The sequence below is a fragment of the Lytechinus pictus genome, chromosome 12 (genome assembly GCF_037042905.1).
Source record: "Lytechinus pictus isolate F3 Inbred chromosome 12, Lp3.0, whole genome shotgun sequence".
Taxonomy (NCBI): Eukaryota; Metazoa; Echinodermata; class Echinoidea; order Temnopleuroida; family Toxopneustidae; genus Lytechinus; species Lytechinus pictus.
The window spans coordinates 1910596-1929545 of record NC_087256.1 but is presented as its reverse complement, the minus strand read 5'-3'; the positions used below and the strand labels follow the sequence as shown (position 1 = coordinate 1929545).

The 18950-nt window shown below is 36.5% G+C and overlaps 1 protein-coding gene across 1 annotated transcript; it reads left to right on the top strand.

Moving 5' to 3' along the window:
* The first annotated feature begins 13730 nt into the window (after positions 1-13730).
* LOC135156187 (uncharacterized) lies at positions 13731-14987 on the top strand. The gene has a single exon (XM_064107832.1). The coding sequence runs from the start codon at positions 13731-13733 to the stop codon at positions 14985-14987; it is 1257 nt and encodes a 418-aa protein (XP_063963902.1).
* Positions 14988-18950: the final 3963 nt, after the last annotated feature.

Sequence of the window (18950 nt, the reverse complement as noted above, 5' to 3'; positions counted from 1 at the left end):
TCTGTCAGTCTATTTATCTATCTATCTCTCGAACTATTTATTTTTATATCTATCTGTCTAACAATTATCTGTTTAAATATGTCTGTCTATCTATCTATCTGTCTGTCTCTTTATCTATCTATCTATCTAATATCTATTTATTTATCTTAATATATCTATATCTGTATATTTATCATTCAATCTATCTATCTATCTAATGATTTATCCGGCTGTTTAAATGTCTGTATATCTGACTTAATTTCCATCTATCTGCCTATTTATCTTTATATATATATCTATCTATCTATCTTAAGTCTATCTGTTCAAAATATGTATGTCTACCTTTTATCTTTCAATCTAATATCTATTGATCTGTGCAAATAATCATGTCTGTTTATTTGTCTGTTTATCTATTTAATATCTATCTATTAAATCTGTTAAATATGTTATTCTATCTGTCTATCTATCAATAAATATATAAATCTATTTTCTCTCAATCTATATATCTATCCATCTGTTTATCTATCTGCGTATGTATCTATCTGTCTCTGAATCTATGTGTATATCAAATATAATATCATAATCACCGTTATCATCATCATATTTGCCATCAATCATCAGCATCATCCTCATCGTATTTTTTATCGTCAATCAATATCTATCTAATGTCTATCTGTTTATCTATCTAATACCTATTTATCTGTTTATATCTATCTATATATTAATCCCTTTTATTAATATATATCTATCTTCTATTGATCTATCCACCTATCATTTATCTCTCCATCCATCCATCGATCTATCTATCTATTTATCTATCTTTCTTATATGTATCTGTTTAAATATGTATGTCTATCTGTCTGTCTATTTATCTTTCATACTTATATCCACTCATTTGTATAAATAATTATGTCTGTTTATGTACGACTGACCACCTAATTCGTCCGCACGACGAATTAAAATCTAGTTTCTTTTTCACTTGTTACATTTTAAATCTGAGAGAAAACAAATCCTTTCACTTTTGTTGGATAACTCATACGACGGCGGCTGCCGTATTAGACTGTACGTAAAATTCATTCCTCACGTGAATATCCATTCCTCTCGCTGCGAAAAACATTTCACTCATGTTGCAAATTCATTTCACTCAATTGCAAAAAATACGTTCCTCTTTTTTCTCGGCCTGTAGGCGGCGCACACCATTGTTGGTGGGACGAGGAAAAGGGATGGTTGCAAAATTTTCGCTGTGCTGAGGGGAGAAATCATGAATGCGGTTGCAACACACAAAATAACGAGGATATGGGAATACCAGCGAACCCAATTACATCACTTTCCCACGTGCACGAGAATGCACCACGAGGTGGACCCACTGAACTAAAAAAACAAACACAAGAACCGGTGCAATCAACTGTTGCATTCGGCCCTATTAATCGCTAACCTTAGCACGGCCGGTCTGGCTACAACGTTTTGTAGGCATGAGGCATGATACATACACTATCTACGGAGCTGAATGGTCAAGGTATAAGTGTTGAAATTTCCCTTTTCTCCATTCTGTCTGTCTTTTACTTCATTGACATACGATGGTCGTAATGATTGATGAAATGAAGCTTACAAAAAGCTACATTTCACTGGTCAACTCACTTGTACCTGCACTGCAAAACCAAATTCTCTCCATTTTGTCCGAGACATGAAGGGGGGGGGGGGTCACCATCTTTAGAACAGACATAAAAAGTGAGTATACGGGACTTAAGTTGGGTGATGACGTCATCGCTCAACCCGAACAGGTTGGTGTTAGCCATAGAGATATATACTAATAACGCGTAATTAGTATACATCTCTGAGGTGTTAGCCGAGAATGTCCACCGAAAGCGACGATGTCATCACCCAACTTCAGTCCCGTAACTCACTTTTTATGTCTGTTCTAAGGATGGGGACCCCCCATTCATGTCTCATACAAAATGGAGAGAATTTGGTTTTGCAGTGCAGGTACAAGCGAGTTGACCAGTGAAATGTAGCTTTTTGTAAGCTTCATTTCATCAATCATTATACGATCATCGTATGTCAATGAAGTAAAAAAAAAAAACAGACGGAAGGGAGAAAAGGGAAATTTCAACACTTATACCTTGACCATTCAGCTCCGTATGTATAAAGTATTCATGTCTCATGCATGCCTACAAAACGTATAGCCAGACCGTGCTAAGGTTAAGTGATTGATCATAGGGCCGAATGCAACAGCTGATTGCACTGGCTATTGTGCATAATCAGCGATAAATTCAAACTTTACGATTTGTGTTTATGGGCCCACCTCGTGGTGCATTGTCCTCGTCCCACCAACAATGGCGTGCGCCGCCTACAGGCCGAGAAAAAAGAGGAACGTATTTTTTGCAATTGAGTGAAATGAATTTGCAACATGATGAAATGTTTTTCGCAGCGAGAGGAATGGATATTTACGTGAGGAACGAATTTTACGTAGGTCCAATACGGCAGCCGTATGTGTTATCCAACAAAAGTGAAAGGATTTGTTTTCTCTCAGATTTAAAATGAAACAAGTGAAACTAGATTTTAATTCGTCGTGGCGGACGAATTAGGGGTTGGTCTGTCGTAGATACAGAGACAAACACACATAATTATTTAAACAAATGAGTGGATATAAGTATGAAAGATAAATAGACAGACAGACAGACATATTCAAACAGATACATATAAGAAAGATAGATAAATAGATAGATGGATGGATAGATTAATAGAAGATAGATATATATTAACAGGGGGTGCGGAAGCTGGGGGGGGGGGCTTCAGCCCTCACCCAACACTTTTTCCCCAAACCGTGTACAAAAACGTAAAAGTGACCCGTATGATTGTGATTTTTTGCATGCCCCCCCCCCCCACTTTGAAAACCGTTCCGTGGCCCCTGATAAATAGATAGATAGATAGATATATAGATAGATAGATAGATGGACAGATAGATAGATAGAGATAGATAGATAGATAAAGAGACAGATAGATTTGTAGATAGATAGACCTATTTAAACAGATAATTATTAGACAGATAGATAAAAAATAAATAGTCCGAGAGATAGATAGATAAATAGACAGACAGATAGATGGATGGATATATAGAAAGATAAACATATTTAAACAGATAGATATATACTAGGCAGAGAGATAGATATATCATGTAGGTAGATATATATATATATATATAAATTGAATGATAAATAAATAGATATACAGACATATTAAACGAAATAAATATATATTAGATAGATAGATAGATAGATAGATAGATAGATAGATAGAAAGACAACCAGACAGATAGATAGATTTGTAGATAGATAGACACATTTAAACAGATAATTATGAGACAGATATATAGAAAAATAAATAGACAGATCCAGAGATAGATAAAAGACAGATAGATGGATGGATAGATAGAAGGATAGACATATTTGAACAAATATATATTAATTAGGCAGATAGATAGATAGATATATCATGTAGGTAGAAAGATGGATTTTACGTATACGGAGATAATACGGCAGACGGCAGCCGCATGTGTTATCCAACAAACGTGAAAGGATTTGTTTTCTCTTAAAATTAAAATGTAACAAGTGAAATGAATCTTCGTCTAAATTTTTTTTTCAAAAGTGAAATATATTTTTTTCAAAAGTGAAACATATTTTTTTGGAAAAGTGAAATATATTTTTTTGAAAAGTGAAATATATTTTTTTGGAAAAGTGAAATATATTTTTTTGAAAAGTGAAATTTTTTTTTGAAAAGTGAAATATATTTTTTTGAAAAAGTGAAATATATTTTTTTTTAAAGTGAAATATATTTTTTTGTGAAAAGTGAAATATATATATTTTAAAAGTGAAACATATTTTTATGAAAAGTGAAATATATTTTTTTTGAAAAGTGAAATATATTTTCTTGAAAAGTGAAATATATTTTGTTTGGGGAAAGGGAAATATATATATTTTTTTAAAGTAAAACATTATTTTTTAAAGTGAAACATATTTTTTTAAAGTGAAATATATTTTTTTGATAAAGTGGAATATATTTTTAAAAGTGAAATGTAAATTTCTTTGAGTGAAATGGTTAAGTGGAAGAGAAACAAATATTTTATAAGTGAAATATATATTTAATTGATTCCCTATGAGCGTGCCATACCCTCTAGTTTATCCATGCAGTGATATGAACTGGAGGCATAGCACAGATAGCAGTTGACTTTGAAGGGAAGTCATAGTAATTGATAGATTATAGATAAATAAAAAAACATGTTTTTATGGGTAATCCAAGAAATGTTCAGAAGTGATGTGGAAGACGTTTATCGTGGTGAAGGATTGAGTAGAAGAAATAACCAGTTGTCTCATGATTTGATACATCGTGAGACAACTGGTTATTTCTTCTACTCAAATGTTCAGAAATTTAATAATTATAATTAGTCTGGTAGGGAGGTAGGGTTCCCATGCACCCGAATGATATATTTTTTTTAATCTACATTTTTGTAATCCTTAAGATGTCTAGTGAATGAATTTTGATGTTCCCAAAACGAAATATTGTCCCATGGGGTTCAAATTCAAGATGGCGTCCAAAATGGCTGCCATATTCATGGGATTTGGATTTTCGTACATAGATTCCGACACAAACATTCATTTGCCACAAAATTAGTGTCATATGAAAGATAAATAAATTTTCTACAAGTTGATACTATTCATGGGTGATGAAATGGTAATTCAGCTGAGATTTTAATGAGAAAAGTACAATTTTGAGAATTTTTTCCAAAAAATTGAAAATTTGTGAAATACATAATTTACCATAAATCTAAGGAAAATAAAGGAATCGCCTCAAAAACTTTTAGAAAACTTTCCTAATATACAATTATTAAGTGGACGAAATTCCAAATTGATATCATTATTAGTCACAAACTTATTATGTCTCAAACTTGAAAATTCAATTTTCAGAAATTTAGCTTTTTTACCGCATATCGGAGACTTGGATATATTAATGTATATTGTCACATTTTCAACCCAGAAAATGGAAAAAGGCCTTCATAAAATGCAAAATTATCTATTATTTTGTTGGTAGAATTTACTACAATCCCTTTATTCTTCGATTTCAAGTCGGTTGATATAGTTTTTAAAAGAATTAAGACTTTTGGCCAAAATTTGTATGTTTTTGGTAAAAAAAATTGCACATGCACTGTTATTGATCAGATTTATTATGAATATCAGTAATAAATGCACAATCTCAACATTCGATATGAAAGATGATGTATCAACGAGAATATTTGCAGGCTTCATGCCACCATAAGTATCTTCATTTGCTTCAAATAGAAGGAAAATATGCTGAATGTATTGAGCGATTTTGCGCTAAAGTGAGGCCAAAAAGCAACCTCGGTGTGGCAGTCACACCTCTGAAAACGATTGCAAAGTGATGAATGGTATGTCATTCAAATAATACAATAGCTCTGATCAGCCTTTCGCATCGATTGTGTTGGTATGACTAACACACCGTAATGTACAGTATAGAATGTGCATGGTAATAGAAATGTATCTGATTCAGAAGGATGTAAAGGGAAAAAAGGTGTTTCTGTTACATCATAAAGAAATCTATTTATTGAAGTCTTTTGGAAACATTTATAAGATACACTAGCACTGCAGGTAATAGAGATGCAGTTCTGACATATCAATACATAACTGAAAGGAACATGTCAAAGCTACCCCCACCTTATCTGTATTTTGAATCTATGGCCTGTATTCCAAAATCAGGTTTATTTTCCAACACGTTCTAACTCTTCTCTAAGTTTATGAAGAGCCAATATTCTGTTTATTGTATATCTCTTATGTTTACAACTCTGTTCCGTTTGCTTTCATAATGAAGGAAAAAACCTCAATTATCATTCTCAGATAACTATGAACCATTTGGGGGTCAATATTAATGGAATTTGCTCTCCACAGTAAAAATCATTAGGGGTAATTCTGTCGTCAGTCAAAAAGTGATCATAGTTGAAAACCATAACGTAGTTCAGATGACCGAAGATCTGACATGGTATGTGATGGTCGTTTACCAAAACAAAAGAAATCACGATCAAAATCAAAACGTCGAAAGAACTAACCAATCAGCGAAATGGACACATCACACGATACTATCACAGATCCTGATCATTATCAGTCTAAAGGCAGTCTATCCAACTTAATTTGACATAATACATACCAATGGACCACACATAGTTGTAAATTCAGAAGGCACAGTAGCATTTGCTAACATTTACATATGCCCACAGAGCCGGGTAACATAAGCTCTACCTAAGAATTGACTCAAGTGCAAGTAATAACACTATCATAGTCCGTACGCCAAGGAAATATAAGTTCAAAGTGGGAATCATTAGTGAAACAGTAAAACTTGAAGCTTATGGTGAGATTCCAATTAAATGTAAAGGTACACTAATTCGACATAAAATGTTACAGTCAAAAATGGTCAACATAGACATTCTATGTACCAGATGTCAAGGTTTCAGCTATCCTTGGGTTGTTAGGTTGCACTGACCTTGGAATTATCACAATTTACTCAATGTACAATTATGACACACCAACACCTAACCCTAAACCTGAACAAATACTTATCACAAGTGATGAGGATCTCAAACAAGCATTTCCAGAGCAGTTCGACGCTATTGGTAGTTTCAAAGGAAAAAACAATGCTTCATGTCAAGGACATCGCTAAACCTACCATAGACGCACCACGCAAGTGCAGCACTCCTTGGGTTGTTAGGTTGCACTGACCTTGGAATTATCACAATTTACTCAATGTACAATTATGACACACCAACACCTAACCCTAAACCTGAACAAATACTTATCACAAGTGATGAGGATCTCGAACAAGCATTTCCAGAGCAGTTCGATGCTATTGGTAGTTTCAAAGGAAAAAACGATGCTTCATGTCAAGGACATCGCTAAACCTACCATAGACGCACCACGCAAGTGCAGCACATTAATTATTGAAGGACAAGATCAACATGACAAGAATCGGTACTTGTTCATGGAGACGGCAAAGCAAGAAGGCTCAGTGTTCAGCAGCTCCAAGTGCACAATCAAGAGACCTATCAACTTCTTTGGCTCCATGTGCACTAGATCAGATATCTACTCAGATCCTAGCCAGGTATTAGCCAACACATTACCCAAGTACTATTACCCAAGGACGAAGAGGGTGATGTTCAGAAATGCCTAATATTGTTCAAATACCTAGCAGCATATATTCCTAATTTGTGGGAAAAGTCAGCACCACTTCGATAACTTCTCCACAAGGAAGTACCGTTCATCTGGGACGATGATCATGAACATTCCTTGAACAGCCTGAAATGTGCAGTATCATCAGGTGCATGCCTACAGTTCTATGACCCAGAGAGAGAGGCCTGTCAAGATGGATACATCAATGAAAGATCTAGGAGCATGCCTTGTTTCAGGATGGTAACCTGCTGCGGTTGCATCCAAAGTCTTTCCACTGCACAGTCCAACTACTCAACCATAGAGGGAAATCTTAGTCCCAATGTTTGGTATCAAACGCTTCCATACATATCTGTTCGGGAAGGAATTCACAGTGAAACAATCACAGACCACTGGAAATTATATGGAAAAAACTCTTACAAGTGCACTGCTGCATCTACAGCGATCGCTTATAATCAAAGTCCAAGGAAACAGGTTTCAAGTCAATTACCGACCTGGAAACAACATGATTCTTTCCAATTCATTGAGTTGACTTTGTAATCCCAAGAAAGCATATACCGTTAGGTGTCAGAGTTAAATCCATCTGCTCTTAGGAAAAAGATTCGCATATGCGATCGACCTATTACCCTTCGGAAAACACAAGACGACAGAACTTCAGAGAGAAACAGCTAATGATCCAATACCTAGATCATTATGGCAGATAGTTACTAAGAGTTGGCCTGAAACAATCCAAGAGTTATTGAAATCCCTTATGCAGTATTGGTCGTATAGAGATAACATCGGATTATCACATGGAATACTCTTCACGGGAAGTCAAGTCATCGTACCGAAGTCACTGAGGAATGATATCCTTGGACAGCTTCACCTAGGACACATGGGAATCGAATGTACCAACTGACTTGCTCGTGAGACAGTGTTCTTGTCAAACAACGAGTACATCGACCAGTTGATAAAGCAGAGTGAAACATGCCAGAAACATCAAGCAAGTCAGCATAAAAAAAGAAGTGGAATATCAAGCACATTACTTCTTCTCCACACTATCCAAGATCAAACGGATTAGCTCAGAGGATGGTTCGTACAGTCAAGAATCTGTTGACAAAATGTTCTCAGACTGGCCAAGACAGTCAACTAGCAATGATGAACCTGAGAGCAACACCAGTCGAAAGTTACTTTAGATCACCAGCAGAAATGTTATTTGGTAGACCCATCAGAACCACATTATCAACTCACTATTTCTCGAGAGATTCTACTGCCACTGATTTTCTCTTGAATAGGCAAGGCAAGGTGAAGGAAGTGCATTATCGACATGCAAGTTCTGATCTACCACCTCTGCATGTAGGACAGCCAGTGAGAGTTATACATCCAAGATAACACACTTGGATACCAGCTAAAGCATCCAAAGTCTCTGAGGAACCCAGGTCTTACGAAGTATCAAAGCCAAACGGAGGAATCTTGAGAAGGATCGGATCACACGTGAGGGAAATTCCATCCACCATCCCCACTCCAAAGCAGGAATCGAAATTAGCGGTCGCCCGGGTGACGTTGGCAACCAAAACTGCCATCATGGTTGCCCGGATGGCAACCAAGAAAATATCATGTTTTTTTTCTCAAAGAGAATAACATTCTCTTGAATTTTGCAGCAAGCAAAATTGCTTTTCCAGTCCAAAGTTTACAACTTCTGGATCAGGAATATATCTTTCAAGATCACGTACATTGGCACAAAGTTTTAGCTCAAAAAGATCGCCCAAATGTGGCACATGAGCCTGCCAATGACTTCTAAGATTGACTGCCTGTTTGTCAAAGTCCTCCCTAAGAACCATAAAGCTTGCATTTTGACATGATATAAGTTAATTGTTGGAAGTTGTAAAATGCAATTTACAGGAGGCCTTTTCCGTGGTACTGATTCGTCACCACATTTTCTACTTTTGAAAATATTAAATAGATTAATAACACAGCCATACACATCTCAATATTCCAAAAATGCCTTCCCCTTCTTTACATTGGTCAACAGAAAGAGGTTTTTGTCATTTTTGGCACTTTAATGTATCAGAATTGTTTGATTTAAATTGTAAAGAATAAAGATAACCCACTCAATTAATTTCTCATACTCAGAACACCCTCAAAATATTTGTAAGAGTTCTTTTGTCAGAATCCAAGATGGCCGTCAAAGTGGCGGCCAAGGGACAATATTCAAGTTTTCAGAACATCAAAATGAATTCATTCAGTATACGACTCCAGGATTGAAAAGGCGAAGGTTAGAAAAACTTATCAATGTGGTGAAAAGGGGTGGTAAAGATAATGACAATATAGTAATTTAAGTCTGTAAAATGCAGTAAAAAAATCAATTTCTTAATAATTGTATATTAGGAAAGTTTTCTAGAAAGTTTCAAGGTAATTCCTTTATTTTTCTTAGATACATGGTAAATCAAGTATTTTGCAAATTTTCATTTTTGGGGAAAACAATTTCAAAATGCACTTTTCTTATTAAGATCAGCCGAATTACCTTTTCATCACCTATGAATAATACCAACTTGTAGAAAATTTATTCATATTTCATATGACACTAATTTTGTGTTCGAAGATAAACCTGATTTAGGAATACAGGTCATAGATTCAAAATACAGATAAAGTGGGGGTAGCTTCGACATATTCCTTTGAGCTGTGTATTGATGTGTAAGAACTTCATCTTTATTACCTGCAGTGCTAGTGTATCTTATAACTGTTTCCAAGAGACAATATTTAATAAATTTCTTTATAATGTAACAGAAACACCTTTTTTGTCTTTGCATCCTTCTGAATCAGATACATTTCTATTACCATGCACATTACATACTGGACATTACGGTGTGTTAGTCATACCAACACAATCGATGCGAGAGGCTGATCCAAGCTATTGTATTATTTGAATGACATACCATTCATCACTTTGCAATCGTTTTCATGGATGTGACTGCCACACTAAGGTTGCTTTTTGGCCTCACTTTAGCGCAAAATCGCTCAATACATTCAGCATATTTTCCTTCTATTTGAAGCAAATGAAGATACTTATGGTGGCATGAAGCCTGCAAATATTCTCGTTGATACATCCTCTTTCATATCGAATGTTGAGATTGTGCATTTATTACTGATATTCATAATAAATCTGATCAATAACAGTGCATGTGCAATTTTTTTTACCAAAAACATACAAATTTTGGCCAAAAGTCTTAATTCTTTTAAAAACTATATCAACCGACTTGAAATCGAAGAATAAAGGGATTGTAGTAAATTCTACCAACAAAATAATAGATAATTTTGCATTTTATGAAGGCCTTTTTCCATTTTCTGGGTTGAAAATGTGACAATATACATTAATATATCCAAGTCTCCGATATGCAGTAAAAAAGCTAAATTTCTGAAAATTGAATTTTCAAGTTTGAGACATAATAAGTTTGTGACTAATAATGATATCAATTTGGAATTTCGTCCACTTAATAATTGTATATTAGGAAAGTTTTCTAAAAGTTTTCGAGGCGATTCCTTTATTTTCCTTAGATTTATGGTAAATCATGTATTTCACAAATTTTCAATTTTTTAGAAAAAATTCTCAAAATTGTACTTTTCTCATTAAAATCTCAGCCGAATTACCATTTTATCACCCATGAATAGTATCAACTTGTAGAAAATTTATTTATCTTTCATATGACACTAATTTTGTGGCAAATGAATGTTTGTGTCGGAATCTATGTACGAAAATCCAGATCCCATGAATATGGCGGCCCTCCCTTGTATATCCTGTATACTGGTCCTTTAGGAAGGATTATCAACTCTCATACAGGTATCCAGTATACTACCTATGCTGATGATACTCAGATATATCTCACCATGAAGCCAGCGGATCGAGGAGTTGCTGTTCAAAGACTGTCTGCCTGCATTGCTGATATTAAGCGTTGGTCATTCGACAACAAGGTTCAGCTCAATGAACTAAAAACTGAGATGCTGCATGTTTTCTCTAGGTTTAGGAGTTCAGGTCATTTACCTTGTTTAGATTTTCTCGCTGGAAATATCAGTGGTTCAGATACTGTAAGGGATCTTGGAGTTATTATTGATAACAACTTGACCCTTAACCAGCATATCAGAAATGTTTGTCGTTGTGCATCATGGGGTATTTGTAAGATAGGGAAGTTAAGAAAGTATCTTGATAAATCATCTACTGAACGTATAGTACATGCCTTTGTATCATCCCATTTAGATTATTGTAATGCTTTACTTGCTGGTTTACCTCAATCTAGTATAGCCCCCCTTCAAAGAATTCAAAATACTGCAGCTAGATTGGTAACCCTCACTAAGAAATTTGAACATATCACCCCTATTCTCTACTCCCTCCATTGGCTTCAGGTTCATAATAGAATTATTTTCAAGCTCCTTCTCCTTGTCTATAAAATCATCCATGGTCTCGCCCCATCCTACCTTCAAACTCTTATCTCTCTCTGTCACTCATCCTCTGCAACTCAACGTCTCCAATCTTCTTCTACTGCTCACCTTCGACTATCTCTAGGACCCCGCACTTTTACCCGTTATGGCGATCGTGCTTTTTCTGCTCTTGCCCCTAAACTCTGGAACAATCTCCCCATCTCCATCCGTAATGCATCCACTGTCGAATCTTTCAAAACACTCCTCAAATCTTACCTCATTAAGCAGTCCTCTTAATTCCATATCCTGTTCTCTTTCACTGTATTTTGCTACTTCTTTTTTCTCCTTCCAATGCGCTTAGAAACTGTTGTATTAAGCGCTATATAAATGTTAATTATTATTATTATTATTATTTTGGACGCCATCTTGAATTTGAACCCCATGGGACAATATTTCGTTTTGGGAACATCAAAATTCATTCACTAGACATCTTAAGGATTACAAAAATGTAGGTTAAAAAAATATATCATTCGGGTGCATGGGAACCCTATCTCTCTCCCCTACTAAATGTTGTGCATCATATTCTGGTGAATAATGTAGAGTCAATGAAATGTAATTGTAAGGGATTGTAGATTTCATCTATATAACTTTTTTTTCCTTTACTAACTCGATCCCTACTGGAAAGAACACAGTGTGTGTGCCACAGTGTGTTCACAGTGTGGAATACAATATGATGATGATGATGATGGGTTCTTGTTTAGCGCCGGTATCCGCCTCAGCTGGGCGCTCATGGCGCTTGCTCAAAAATAGGAAATATCTCACAAATTTCAATGTCTTCAAACAGTGCTTAGGATCATCATTCAGTTCAAGTACTGTCCTAGTAATACTACAATTGAGTTATTCTTGCAATAATGTTGTAGTGGGGAACAGAAAGGTCTTCAGGTAAGACTCAAAAGTTGATTAGGTCTCTGCTCTCCTGATAAATTGGGGAAGGCTATTCCATAGCTTTGGTCCAGAGATGTAGAAGGCTCTGTCATCCCAAGTTGTGTGGCTGATCACCTTCACACTGTTCAGTTTGAGCATTTCAGCAGTGTAAATCACATATTCAAATAGTCGACCATGTGAACACACTGTGAACAGTCGCACTGTCTTGGTGTCCACAGTGTGAAAATATCTTCACACTGTTCAGTTTGAGCATTTCAGCAGTGTAAATCACATATTCAAATAGTCGACCATATGAATACGCTGTGAACAGTCGCACTGTCTTGGTGTCCACAGTGTGAAAATATCTTCACACTGTTGAATTTGAGCATTTTTAACAGTGTGAATAATAATTTCACATAGTTTGCTATGTGAACACACTGTGAAACTGTGTCCTTTCCAGTGAGGCTTGATGGTTTGAATTTAATTAATTAGTGAAGGGGAAGATTCGCCTGAACAACTATGGACCTTCTCTTTTATAAATATATTTTATCATTGCTAATAAAACACATAAAAGTTATCAGAACTTAATCATTATTGTTTGTGCTATTTATGTATCACATATAAGTCCAAGCTTAATTTAAAACTTGTTGTACATGTCAAAGATAGAAAGGTAGACAGCGCTAGCTTCATTATCAAAGAAACTGTTATTAAGTCAGAAGTAAGCAAGAATGTATTTGTCTTCTAGGTCTGCTGTGCCAGGCAAAGTTACCAAATCTAAAAGGCTTGTTAGGATACTGACAAAACTTAATTACATTCTGTGTTTGCTTGCGTGGGGATCAACACGCCATGACTAATTAGCAATTTATTACGGAAGCAAATCACAGCGAAGATGTCACCAACAGATTATCAACATAAGCCAGAGATAGAGAAGTCTCAGGAGGTGATGGGGGTGGGGTGGAATAAAAGGGGGGATGTAAGGGAGGGAGGGATAGAATGGCTGGAAGTTGAGTAGGGGCAGGGGGAACTGCCAGTAAAACTGAAAAGAGAATACATATTAACTACAGTATTTTCTTTACCTTATTATATTTTTCTTTACCAAGTTTATGCCATTATGACTATTGGCTTTCAGATTTGTTGGTAAGGAGGTAATAAATCTTAAAGCAGGTGAAGTATATCAAGAAACTATAGTTCCATAGGGTAAGTGAAATCATGGCAAAGTATGGTTGCCCCAGAAAGTTCATCGCCATCGTACGACAGCTCCATGATGGCATGCTGGCAAGAGTTCAGGACAACGGTGAGACCTCTGACTCATTTCATGTCTCAAACGGAGTGAAACAAGGCTGTGTCCTTGCTCCCACTTTGTTCAGTCTCATGTTCTCAGCCATGCTGACTGATGCCTTCAGCAATACAAACATGGGCATTGGCATCAGGTACAGGACTGATGGCTCTGTCTTCAACCTTAGGAGGCTTAAAGCAAAAACCAAAGTCTCAACTGACACTATCAATGACTTCCTGTTTGCTGATGATTGTGCCCTCAATGCTTCCACAGAGGCTGACATGCAGCATAGTGTTGACAAGTTCTCTGAGGCCTGCAACAACTTCGGCCTTACAATCAGCACAAAGAAGACTGAAGTATTACATCAACCAGCTCCAGGAAAGCCTTACGTTGAACCCAACATCACAATAAGCGGACAACGTCTAAATGTGGTGGACAAGTTCACATACCTCGGCAGTACACTCTCAAGAAACGTTGTCATTGACGATGAAGTTAATGCCAGACTTGCTAAGGCAAGTGCTGCCTTTGGCAGACTATACAAGAACGTTTGGAACAGGAGAGGAATCTCAACGACAACCAAGATCAAGGTGTACAGGGCCATGGTTCTTACCACATTGCTGTACGGCTGTGAAACATGGACAGTATATCGGCGCCATGCCAGGAAGTTGAACCATTTCCACACCACCTGTCTGAGAGAGCTTCTTGGCATCAAGTGGCAAGACAGGATACCAGACACTGAGGTCCTCACTCGTGCGAACCTGCCCAGCATTTACACCGTCCTGATGCAGTCTCAGCTCCGGTGGGCAGGACATGTAGTTCGCATGCCGGACGAACGTCTTCCAAAGAAACTTCTGTTTGGCGAGCTCCAGGAAGGAAGACGCTCTCATGGAGGCCCAAAGAAGCGCTTCAAAGACACACTAAAAGAATCACTTAAGTCTTTTAACATCAACCATGACACATGGGAACAGAAAGCCCAAGACAGAGGAGCATGGCAAACAGCTGTACATAAGGGTGCTGAAGCATATGAGGCCAATAGGACCGTAGTGGCCGTAGCCCGCAGGCAGGCCAGGAAGGCAAGGACCGCCAACCCTGTAGCAGCAGCCAATATTCCCTGTCCACACTGCCAGAGACTATTTAGGGCACAGATTGGCCTGACTAGCCATCTGCGGACCCATCAAGCTAATGATTAAACCCCAGGATGATTAGATGGTCCTCGTCGCATCGACGGACAAACAAGAGTTCCATAGGGTAAGTGAAATTATTTTTTTTACATTGTGAATAAATGATCAACTCCAAACTGTATTCTCAAGTAAAGTAAAGTTGATTATTTTTTAAGGTTTGGAGCTCTGGCTAAGATAGTGATTTTGTGGTTGCCTTTGTAAATAATACTGAACTCTTTGAATGGTTCACAAAACTGTATATCATATGGATGTTTCAGATTGAACCTTTTTTTTTTCTTGAGAGTGAAGTATTGACTAGGATCCTTCAGGAAATTAGAAACATTCATCTGATCTGGCCCTGAGTTGCTTTCTTGGACATGGATGTCAAAAAGAAGATATGTTCCACTCTAAAACAGGATTCAAGTTCAAGAGGAATCCTACGCAATAAAGGTTCTTGAGGAAATGAATTCTTTCTGCAACAAGTCCAGTGGTTGAATATCAGGTCTATGACATCATTGTTCTATTTTGATGTCAAATTGTCCTGATTCTCCTTTTAAAGGGCCAATTCTAGTTAACCTCTTGGTTACCTCTTAAAAAACGTGAATTAAGGAGTCAGTTTCATAGATACCTATCAAAAGTTTGTTATAAAGCAGAATACTTGTTATAAAACAACACACTTGCAACAATTTAAGAATCTATACCAACTCAAAATGTTTTTATTGAGAATGTAAATAAATTGAATTGAATTGAAAATCAATATGCACCAACAAGAAAAAAATATACACCAACTAATGTTAATATTCACAAACTTCAATTTGATATACATAAACTTAAAAATAAAGTATATATCAACTTGACATTTCAACTGTCATTGGTATATCCCCTTTAATAAAAGCCTCCATAAAGTTGTATTTTACAAGAATGTTTTATAAATGATGATATATTAATGCATCCATGCTCAATCATCTTTCAGAAAGCGTATTCTCTCTCCTTTCCTCTACTTCCCTTTCAGGTGACATTCAAAATCAAGAAATATGAACCATTCAGATCAGAATGGAAGAAAAAGGCTATCTACTCTACAATTGTCCACCTGAGCCAGCAAACATGAAATGGTATTTATCCTTGGAGTCATATATCAGTGCATCCTTTAAGGTGAATGCTGGTCGATAATTCTAAATGGTTTCAGGGATGATAGAGTTCTGTTCTATGGTATAGTTTTCTGGGAGGTGTATGAAAAGTGAAAGGTCATTTGTGGGATGCTTTCAGTGATAGTGCAATGTCACTGAGGTGGCGGTGTGAAAGTACATTGCATGCCTTGGTCATGATAAATGGAAGAGGATCTAGTGTAGGGGGATATCAGAATGAATGAGAGGAAGAAGAGAGAATGAGAGACGAATGACAGAGAGGGGACATAAGAATGGAGAATTAGAATAAGCCAGTTCTTAGTTCCACTCTGCGCATGATCAGAAGATTCTGTGCATGATCAGAGGAAGGTCATTTCCCGGGGGGGCCACTTCCATTGACGAGTGGATACCATGCGCGACCATGGGGTATCGAAAAGCACCCTAAACACGTATTTTCCATATTCTGAAAATGCACCCCTTAACAAGTATTGGCGAGTGAAACCCTACCCTTAACAAGTATTGGAAACAAAACGATACTCTTGGCAAGTATTCCCTGAAATGAACCCCTAAACAAGTACAGCGATATTTTATTATGTCACGGGTCCGTCAGTCATCGGGTTTTACCTTTACACACCATTTTGGTTTAGTACGGCCCCACCTTCTACACCACGCGCAAATCGCCAGGGGGGGGGGCCACTTACATTGACGAGTGGATACCATGCGCGACCAAAAAACACGTAAAAAGGATGTCTTTTTCAAGATAGGGCACGTTACGTACGTAACGTGATAAGGGTGTCAAAAACACTAAAATAATGAAAAAAGGGTATCTATTTTCGCTAGGAAAGCTACATGTTTAGGGTCAAATTTGCAAGGGTGTAAAAAATTAAGACTAAAATGTTTTACAAAGGATGTACTTTTGCCCCAAGAGTCAACACTACATGTTTAGAGTTCGATTTGGGCGAGATGTGGGAGGTGGGGCTGTACTAAACCCAATGATGTGGGTGAAGGTAGGCCGACGACCGACGTCCGTGACATAACAATAAAAATATTGCTGTACTTGTTTAGGGGGTCAATTCAGGGAACTTGCCAAGAGTATCGTTTTGTTTCCAATACTCGTTAAGGGTATGGTTTCACACGCCTATACTTGTTAAGGGGTGCATTTTCAGAAAATGGAAAATACGTGTTTAGGGTGCTTTTCGAGACCCCATGGTCGCGCATGGTATCCACTCGTCAATGGAAGTGGCCCCCCGGGGCAAATCGGACTCTAAACACGTAGTGTTGGGGCAAAAAGGACATCTTTTATAAAACATTTTAATTTTGTTTTATCATCCCCACAAATTTGACCCTAAACATGTAGCTTTCCTAGCGAAATAGATACCCTTTTTTCATTATTTTGGGTTTTTTTACACCCTTATCACGTTACGTACGTATGCATTCAAAGTAGAAATGCAACAAATACCTTCATAAAGTGTTCAATGGTGTGCTATTCTAGTCACCTGGTCTATTCAATTTCTTCATCCTGCTATGTAAGGCATCCTTACATAATATATTGCTTTGAAATCTGCCTATCTCAATGAAAGAAATGAAAGGTCATTTGACCAAAATTGTCCATGAAGTAACTACGAACTGGTCTATATCAGGAAATAAATCCATTAAATTTACATTGGAAGAAAAAGAGATTTAGAGGTGAGAAAAATAGAGTAAAAAAATAAATAAATGGGGTAGAAGAAAGGAAAAAGGTCTAGAAAAAAAAATGAAAATAAAAGAGATTATATAAATTATGCAAGAAGATGAGAAGAAGGGATTAGGTACAGAGGGGGGTGCATCTCCCCTGAGCCCCTTTGTCACATTGTTGTTGCCAGAGTGCCCCCCCCCTTCCCCTGAATACATCCCTAGGAGACTATAATGGAACTGATAGAAATGAGTACAGAACAACGCACAGAATTCAATCATTTTTTTTCATCTTCAAAGATATAATTCATCTGATTTGAAGTTATTACATTACAAATGCAGAATTCTGTGCATGACAAGACATACAATTTGATGCTCTTTTGTTAGCTTACAATCAGTACCAATTCAGCAACCAACTCAGCAGCACTTAAGCCCACCCCCCCCCCAAAAAAAAATGTTCATAGCCTCATTGATTTTAAGATTTATACATAGAAAGACAAAGTTACTCCTCTATTTAAATATCAGTTTAGCCAACCATGAGTAAGATAGGATTGAGACATTCAAAGGGTTAAAATCAAATCCTTTGAGAGTTAATAGACAGGTGTCAGCATGCTATGGAATCTCATCTACAAGACATACAGGGGGGGCTCAGAATGTCTCTTATGACATGAAGATTTCACGCTTAAACGACCGATAAAACAAGGTTTCTTTAATACTGGATAAACATTGTACTACAGTCACACAAACTCCAACCAATGGTACATCAGTGGAAATATTAAAATAATAATAGCTTTAGTTGGTATGGAGTCAGTTTCATTCCATGTCACTGTGGCAAAAGTTTGTTACATATTGTACACTATTTCTAAATAAATAAATTGTATTCTTGTTCTTTTGAGAAAAGGTTCAAACATTGTAGCAAAAGAAAGAAGTGGCAAGGTATTGATTTAATAGTTTTATATTATAAAACTTCCATTAAAAGATCGATGGATGGCATGACCAGATTTTCCATTCATGTCTTTTAGTAAATATTACATATATTACAAAATATTATAGAATTATATAGTTTAATAATCATATACCATCTCATTTTACGCAATGCTATCAACACTCACGCCTACCATTCCTTGGAGATGTACACTTTGTTGCCTTAACTGAAATGTCATTGGTTTTACATGTAAGTTATTTTTCAAATACAACT

Coding starts and splice junctions, on each gene's coding strand:
- LOC135156187 (XM_064107832.1), top strand. CDS start 13,731: ATGGCAAAGTATGGTTGCCCCAGAAAGTTCATCGCCATCGTACGACAG.